At 55.4% G+C, this 7,618-nt stretch overlaps 1 protein-coding gene across 2 annotated transcripts; it reads left to right on the forward strand.

Moving 5' to 3' along the window:
• BATF2 (basic leucine zipper ATF-like transcription factor 2) lies at positions 1 to 6,818 on the forward strand. 2 transcript variants are annotated; one of them, XM_045893343.3, is made up of 3 exons: positions 1 to 763; positions 2,054 to 2,155; positions 5,171 to 6,818. In XM_045893343.3, exons 1-3 carry the CDS (start codon positions 725 to 727, stop codon positions 5,852 to 5,854), a joined length of 825 nt encoding a protein of 274 aa, XP_045749299.1. In that variant the 5' UTR covers positions 1 to 724; the 3' UTR covers positions 5,855 to 6,818. The 2 variants fall into 2 exon arrangements, with proteins under 2 accessions (XP_045749299.1, XP_045749298.1); XM_045893342.3 differs by having other exon boundaries at positions 33 to 763; positions 5,168 to 6,818.
• Positions 6,819 to 7,618: the final 800 nt, after the last annotated feature.

A 7,618-nucleotide genomic window follows, 5' to 3' on the forward strand; every position in this document is an offset into this window, starting at 1 on the left:
GCTGTTCTCCTAACCGCTAGACACCGCTCCCTCTACTTCTGCGTGGTCTGTTGAATGAAAACACAGTAATTTATCCATCTGTTCTCCTATTTAAGGGCCATTGCTTATTTTTGCACACTTGCCTCAACACTGGTCTCCGAGGGTTTGGGGGTGGTTGTATTATCTTGCTTGGTTCCTCCGTGAAGCTCTGAGTAGCTACTTGTCCCATCCCCCTACACCCATTAGAGATGAGGAAACTAAGACTCAGAGAGGATGAATCACATTCTCAAAGCTGCGCGGCTCCCACGGGCCAGAGGTGGGCGGCAAACCTGGACGCCAGCAGTTCCAGCTCCCAGAGGCTCTCCCGTGTCCCACATGAGCCCTTGGCTCCCCATTGGCTTCGCCTCTTGTCTCTGTGCCTGGCTGCCTGCCCTCCCTCCCCCAGAACCCTCCCCCAATAACAGACTTTTGGTGTCCCCTCCGTTGTCATCGCTCTCCTTCCAGAAAAGGGACCCAACCGGAAGGCCAGTTCGTGTTAGGAAATTCCAGCCACGTGAGCCAACCCGAGCCAGGGATTCTGAGCAGCCAGTGGCTTTAGAAGAAACTGAAACTTGGTTTGCTGGGGGCGGAGTGGTCACCGGGGATTTAAAGAGCTGCCACTTCCTTGAGCCCCCAGAGGGCACTGGGAGGTCACAGTGGCAGAGGGACACCCGAACTGAGCCTCTGCCCGCCCCTTGCCTAAGCCATGCACCTCTGTGGGGGCAGTGGGCTGCTGACCAGGACGGTGAGTACAGGGAACCAGGGACAGGGGATGAGAAGGGGAATAGGGCCAAGCGTCCCCAGTTCCCAGGCAGGGAGGGGCATGGTCAGAGCTTCTAGTCCCAGCTCTGTACTCACAAGCGGTGTGACCATGGGATCCACATACCCCTCTCTGGGCTTCAGTTTCCCCAGGTGATTGAAGTGAGGGCTTTCCTGCTCTCATAGTGCAGAGCCAGGCTCCCGTTTCAGAATGTGGCTTCTGAATAGTGCTGTCTCCTCACCCACCTTCCCCTCATTGCCCTTATGGGAGCATTCTCTTCCCTCCCCAGATTCTCTGGTGTGGCTCCCCTTGGAGTTCCTGCTCCTGTCCCAGGACCCAAGTACCAGAAGCCTACCTCCTTCTGTCAAGTGCAGGTCTTTCCCCCAGGCTCCAGTCTCTTCGCCCTCCCAGAACCTGCGATGGACCTCTTAATGACCATCAACTGAGCAACATGGAGTTCTCAGCCAGGAAGGGCAGGGTCTTGGGTCCCGTCTGAGCTCCCTACAGTCAGAACACACTCCCAGAGTGACCTAGGGGAAGGGGGATTTGGGCTGTGGGGTCTCCAACATTCTCTCTTGCCCAACCTTCCAAAACGTGGGGCATTGGGGTTAAATATTTTGTCTAAGTTTCACGGACCCCCTAATGTGGGGTCCCGGGGAGGAGGAGGGGCACTGCTGGGAAGCTTTGGGTCCACTCATGCATTCCTTCCAGGTTGCTGCCACACAGAATGTCAGCAACTTGAGGGCTGGGATTTTTGCCTGCTTGATTTGCTCTTTTGTCCCCCTCACTCGGTGCCTGGCACACAGTAGGTGCTCAATAAAAATCTGTTGTGTCACTGAATATCAGCTTCGGGCCTGGGCTGGGCCTGGGCTCACGGAGCCGAATCGGACCCTGGCCCTGCCCTTGCTGATGAAGCTCATGCCTGCTTTGTGGCCCTTGTGCGGATGAGGCAGCTGGGCTCCAGAAGGGAGCGATTTGCCCGGAGCCGGATGGCTGCTAAGCAGAGTGTAGGCGTGAAGTCCGTTCTGTCTGCATTCGAACTGAGGCTTGGGGCTTCTCCGTTCGTCCTCCCCCACTGTTAGCTGTAAGCAGGCCGTGTGGGTGAGGCAGGTGTTCCAACAAGGTGTACCTGCGAGCGATGCCGTGTGTGGGGCCTCTAGGAGACAGGAGACCCTTGGGGAATTGGATCGGGGAGAGTGTGGCTTTACAGATGGCCTGGACAGAGGGTGCAAGCCCCTGCCGGGACCCCTGAGCCCTCTGCCTCACACCCTGCAGGACCCCGAGGAGCATCAGAGGCTGAAGAAGAAGCAGAAGAACCGCGCAGCCGCCCAGCGCAGCCGGCAGAAGCACACGGACAAGGCGGACGCCCTGCACCAGGTGGGGGATGCCTTCTCTTCCCTACCCTGACTCCACTTTCCTGGCCTGGCCACCTCTCCTCCATCCCTATCTCCACGCCTGTGAGCGGCTCTCCCTCCACTGCTGTATGTTTCCAGGTCTCCTGAGCTTGAGAGAGGTGCTGAGTACAAACTGTGCCAGACCTGCGCTGGGCTCTGGGGACACAAAGGTGTGTCCGCGGCCCAGCCCTGCCCTTGAGGCACTCGGGATCTAGGGAGAGGAGACAAGCACTCACCCTATGAGAAACTCGTTCAGGGTTAAGATGCGCTGCTTTAGAGTCCCAGCCATGGCACTCATAGCTACAAGTCACTTCCTTCGCTGAGCTTCACTGTCCTCATCCAAAAACGGGGACCATAATCCCTGCCCACTGGCAGGACCCTTGTGGCGACTAAAGGAGGCAAAGGAGCCCAGTGGGGTTGGGGAGGGCTCCACTGTACTTGCCTCTTAACCTTGGATGGTAACTTGACCTTGGATGGTAAGCTGACCCTTGGAGCTTTTCTTCTTCCTCTGTGGCAGAGAGAAAGGACATCACCGGTTCCATCCCAGGGAAAGGATTCAGAGCTGGGCTCAGGACCTGGCCCTTGGGAAAAATGCTTACACCTTAGTTCTTACAGTGCAGAGTGAAATTCTGCAGCCCTGCCTGCCGAAGGCCCTATGCTGTCTCCTCCCCTAACACCCCACACCCTGTTCTCCCTGTTCCTTCAATGGCCCCGCACATCCAGCCCAGGGGCTCTGCAGAGACTGTTCCCTCTAGCCTCAGGCCACAGTCCCGCTAGATCCTCACTTCTTTCCAGTTGTTTGGTTTAAATGTCACCTCCTCCGAAGGGCCTTTCTAAACCACATGATCTAAAGAGCCGGCTACCTGTACTCTGCTCTATTCTTCTTGTTAGCCCTGAACTTACATATTTGAGGTCTATTGCTCGTCTCCCTCACCGGACTAGAAGGAGCATGAAGGCAGGGAACTATTTTGTCCTCTGCTGTTTCCCCATCACCTGGAGCAGTGCCCGACAAATAGAAGGAACTCAGTCGTGCCCTGTGGAGCGGATGATGGAATCGGAATAAAGTGCTCTAGGAGCACAAAGTGGGGGCAACACACAGTGGCATCAGGGTGATAATGGAGATGGAGTCTGAGCTGGTGTTGAAGGATGCATAGGAGTTTTCCAAACGGATGAAGGTAGGAAAAGGCCTGCTGGCAGATGAAATAGTGCTGGCGCGGGCGTGTGTGAGTGAGGACCAGGATGGTGCCCGCCTGGCAGGGTGGAGACTTCGTGCATTCATGTGTTCACGCCTCCTAAAAAGGCCTATTGAGTGTCTCCCATGTGACAGGTACAGTTCTCAGCATCGGCAATACAGCTTCGAACACAGCAGACAAAAACCTGCCCCGCACTCTCCAGGGCTCATATTTTCATGGGGGAGCCAGACAGACAAATAAATTATCCGTGGGGGATTGGGGATGTCAGCTGGTGATAAGCGCTGTGGGGCCAAATACAGCAGGGCAGAGGCAAGGGAGCGGGGAGGGTGGGGTGACGGAAACCTAACTGGGGAAGCCTCCCCTGAGGAGGTAACACGTGAGCGGCCTAGAGATAGCGAGGGAAGGAAGGACTGAACCAACAAATGACTCAGTTTCTGGAGGAGAATTGAAGCCTGCGGAGAATTTAGGTGAGAGGTGACCTAATGCCATGTTTTAAAAATATCATTCCACATGCAGAGACCAGCCTGGAAGTAGGGCTGCTAGGGGTTTTGAGGCCTGTTAGCATTTTGAGTTCATGCTCTCAGCAACATTTTTATGTAAAACATCCTTATGGCTTCCCCTTTGAAAAACTGTCCACAAAAGGGGCCTGGGTGGCTCAGTGGGTTAAGCGTCCGGTTCTTGGTTTCAGCTCAGGTCATGATCTCATGGGTCATGAGATGGAGCCCCAAGTGGAGCCCGTGTGGGGCCAGTAGGGCCCTGTGCTCAGCAAGGAGTCAGCTTGAGCTTCTGTCTCTGCCCCTCCCCTGCTCACGCAGTCTCTCTCTCTCTTTCAAATCAATGAAAAAAAGAAAATAAAGAAAAGATAAATAAAAATTGTCCACAAAAGGGGTATGGTAGGGGAGGGAACAAGAGGAAGTCACTCAGCCTTAGGAGCTGTGGAAAGAAAGGTCTTTCATTGCTGTCACTATAAAGGGTCGTTTAAAACTGCACACTATCAGTGGGTTCTCAGAACCCAGAGTCCAGCAGAACAGAACTTACCCAGATGCTGATTCGGGGGTGCCGAATAGAACATTCCGGTGCTGCCACCCTCTGAAACACTACCCGGGGCTCCTCCCACAGTGCCTCCGTGAGTCAGTTCTGGGCACTAGGGAGATCTGACAGGGGCATGGAGCAGCCTAGAAGTGTGCGAGACAGAATGACCTCCAAGCTGTCATGAGAAGGCCACGTCAGGATTAGCCCAGGGGAGGAGGGACTGGAAGAGCGTGCAGGCAGAGGAGACAGGAAATGTGGTGAGGAAGCAGAGTCCACTGGAGGGACAGGAAATTAAGGGGAGCAGGAGAAGATAGATATCCCAGAGAGATAAAGCTGGAGGTGTGAGCTGGGGCCACGGTGTACAGGGAGGTGTGGGAGCCTTTAAAGGACTTGAACTTGAATGTACAGTTGATCCCGTAATTGCCAAACTGTCCCTCTGGGCCAAGAGAACAGGGTGGTTTCAGGGGCGCCCCAGTCAGGACGCTGGTGGAGTTCTCAAGTGAGTGGAGGTGGCCGGCTGGTGGAGACCAGCTGGCCCAGGGGACCGGTGGTGAGGATGGAGAGCAGGCCAATCTGAGCCCCAGGAGGAGTGGAATGGGCAAGAGGGGCTGGGTGGTTGTGGAGAGCCGGCCAGAGAGGAGCCAAGGGGCCCTCGCTGAGACATTTGGATGGCAATATACCTTTCCCTCTAAGTTAAGGACGCTAGGGACGGGGTACAGGACTCATGCTGGCTGACATCCCCTCCCCCACCCATCTGCTTCTGCCCCCAGCAGCACGAGACCCTGGAGAAACACAACCACGTGCTGCGGAAGGAGATCCAGGCCCTGCAGGCCGAGCTGGTGTGGTGGAGCCGGACCCTGCATGCGCATGAGCGCCTGTGCCTCATGGACTCTGCCACCTGGTTGGCTCCAGCGACCCCTGGCTGCTGGGGCCAGACCGAGCGGCCCCCGGACCCCATGCTCCATGGACAACATGGCTGCCGGGAGCAGCGGGGCCTGTTTCAGACCTCAGTCTCTTCTCCGTCGGCTCACCGGCTCTCTCCAGATCCACAGCCTCATAGTTCGCCTGGCCTCCCCCTGTCCCCTCTGCCTTCTCTGTCCCTTGACTCCACCCAGGTCACTGCACCTCCTGCCCAACTGTCCCCCAGCCCTGTCCAGTCAGCCTCGCCCACTGGCTCCAGCCTGCCAAGGCCTTCCTCCAAGCTCGACACCCTCCTGCCCGGTCCCCCGGCCCAACCCACCCCTCTACAGCCCCTTGTGATGGAGCACCCCACCAGAGGGAAGCTGGGGTCCTCACCTGACAGCCTCTCAACTGCTCTGGGGCTGGCCTGCCTGCAGGGTGGGGAGCACAAGCCTGCGGCGTTATCCGCAGCAGATCAGCAAGGGCTGGGTGTGGATTCCAGCCCTCTCCCACTCTTGGCTTTCCCCCTGCTCTCCTCTGCTCAAGTCCACTTCTAACCCATCCCTGGGAGCCGAGCTAGCCCCTTCCTTGGGCTGAAGTAGCAGCCTCAGCACATAGGCATCTCCTCCTTTACCACTGGAGTTGCCTTTCTTGGCTGACCAGCTGGCCCAGCATTTCACCAGGAAGAGAACGTTATCACTGCTGCCCAGCACTTCCAGGCCCTGTCACCGCCATTATCTTATTTCCACTTCATGGTCATTCTGCAAAATCCAGATGATCACACCACTTTTTTAGATAAGGAGACGGAGGCCAGAGAAGCCATGTGACATGCCCAAGGTCACACAGCCTTTTGGGGGACCTGAAACACCACCATCTATTCCTCCTTCTCCTGGTGGGATCCTGGCCCGGGCACCCTAGGAGTTGAAGTCCTAGAAACTGGGGGCTGGTGTGAGGTTTATGTGCTGGGAACGGGAAGGAGCTCTTTCTTCTGGTTTGTGACAGAGCCCTGCAGTTCCTGAAACCTCACCCTAGCTGGGGCTAGTCCAGAGTCCAAGCCTGGATAGGGAGAGGCCAAGCAGGAGCCCGGAAGTGGACTCTTTCTTCCCTAGCAGTGTTTTCAGTGCCAAGGAGCTGAACCTGTGGGTTGGAGTTGGGGAGAAGCCTGGAACCGTCCCCCCAGGGATTTCTGCAGGAGGGGCACCCATAGCCATACCAAGACCTCTGGGAGATTCTCCAGGGTCAGCTCCCCAGGCTATTCCCAAATGGCTCCCTGCCTCTCCCAGGCAGGAGCTCAGCTGCAGTATCTACTGGGGTAGGGGTTGGTGGGGGGCTGTGTGTGGGTTCTCACTCAGACTCAGGACAAGCTCTGTAAGGGGCCCGAGATGAGAAACCCCAATTCTTCACCCAGATTTTCACACACATGTAAACAGACACTATGCTAGTATTTAACACACTCCAGGATGCTGAGCACAAGTCTCAGCACACATGTTATGGTAAATAAATTAAAATGTTTTCCAATTCTTTTTGCATTGGCCCGTTCTTTAAAGCTCTGATTGTGCTCGGCATGGTTGAAACTGAAGGGCCTTTGAAAAAAGAGGTAATAGTCTAGAGTTTAGAGGTGGGCAATCCATCATGGACCTCCCAATCTAACCCCCTCCTCAAATCACAAATGAGGAAGCTGAGACCCAGAGACAGGCTGAACTTGCCCAGGACCACACAGCTAGACCTGGTGTGATGGTTGCAGGATTGTGGGTGGTGCCAGAGGTGGGGTCACCACAGACTCATGGAGAGCAGACAAGGTGCTTTTGATTGGAGGCCAGCTGGAGTCTGGAACAAGAGGTGATACAATGCACCATGGACCAGGACTCAACGAGGAGCAGGGTGTGTGTTTGTGAGGATATTGTGGTCTGACTTGTGTCCATATACCCTAAATATAGTCAGATACTGTGCTGTGTTTTACTTGGGTTAACTCCAGGTTATGCCTCTAATATCCCTCAATAACTCTGTGAGGTAGGTATGGATATTATTCCCACTGTCCAGAAGGGGAAACTGAGGCCTGGGAGTGTTAAGTAACCAGCCCAAGGACACATAACCAGGAAGTGGCACAGACTTAATGCAACATTAGGAGCACTTAAACACAGACGATCCTGCCTTCCCCCTACCCCATACTCGTCCCATAAGCCCTGCTTGAAGGGGCCGGCATGTACTCATAGATGTGACCCAAGGAGTTAAAACCCTACCTTGAGCTCAAAACATAAGAGAGGGGAGTGATTAAATTAACATTGGCGCACTCCTATAATGGGCTGCTGAAGAGGTGCGAG

Source organism: Mirounga angustirostris, unplaced genomic scaffold, assembly GCF_029215605.1.
Source record: "Mirounga angustirostris isolate CCGP_5_RB_7025 unplaced genomic scaffold, mMirAng1.0.hap1 SCAF_13, whole genome shotgun sequence".
In the NCBI taxonomy this organism is placed as follows: domain Eukaryota; kingdom Metazoa; phylum Chordata; class Mammalia; order Carnivora; family Phocidae; genus Mirounga; species Mirounga angustirostris.

Bases quoted from the DNA above. Each gene is read 5' to 3' on its own strand.
- BATF2 (XM_045893342.3), top strand. From the start codon at position 725: ATGCACCTCTGTGGGGGCAGTGGGCTGCTGACCAGGACG. The intron at 764-2,053 runs GTGAGTACAGGG...CACACCCTGCAG, and splicing joins GTGGGCTGCTGACCAGGACG to GACCCCGAGGAGCATCAGAG. The intron at 2,156-5,167 runs GTGGGGGATGCC...TTCTGCCCCCAG, and splicing joins AGGCGGACGCCCTGCACCAG to CAGCACGAGACCCTGGAGAA.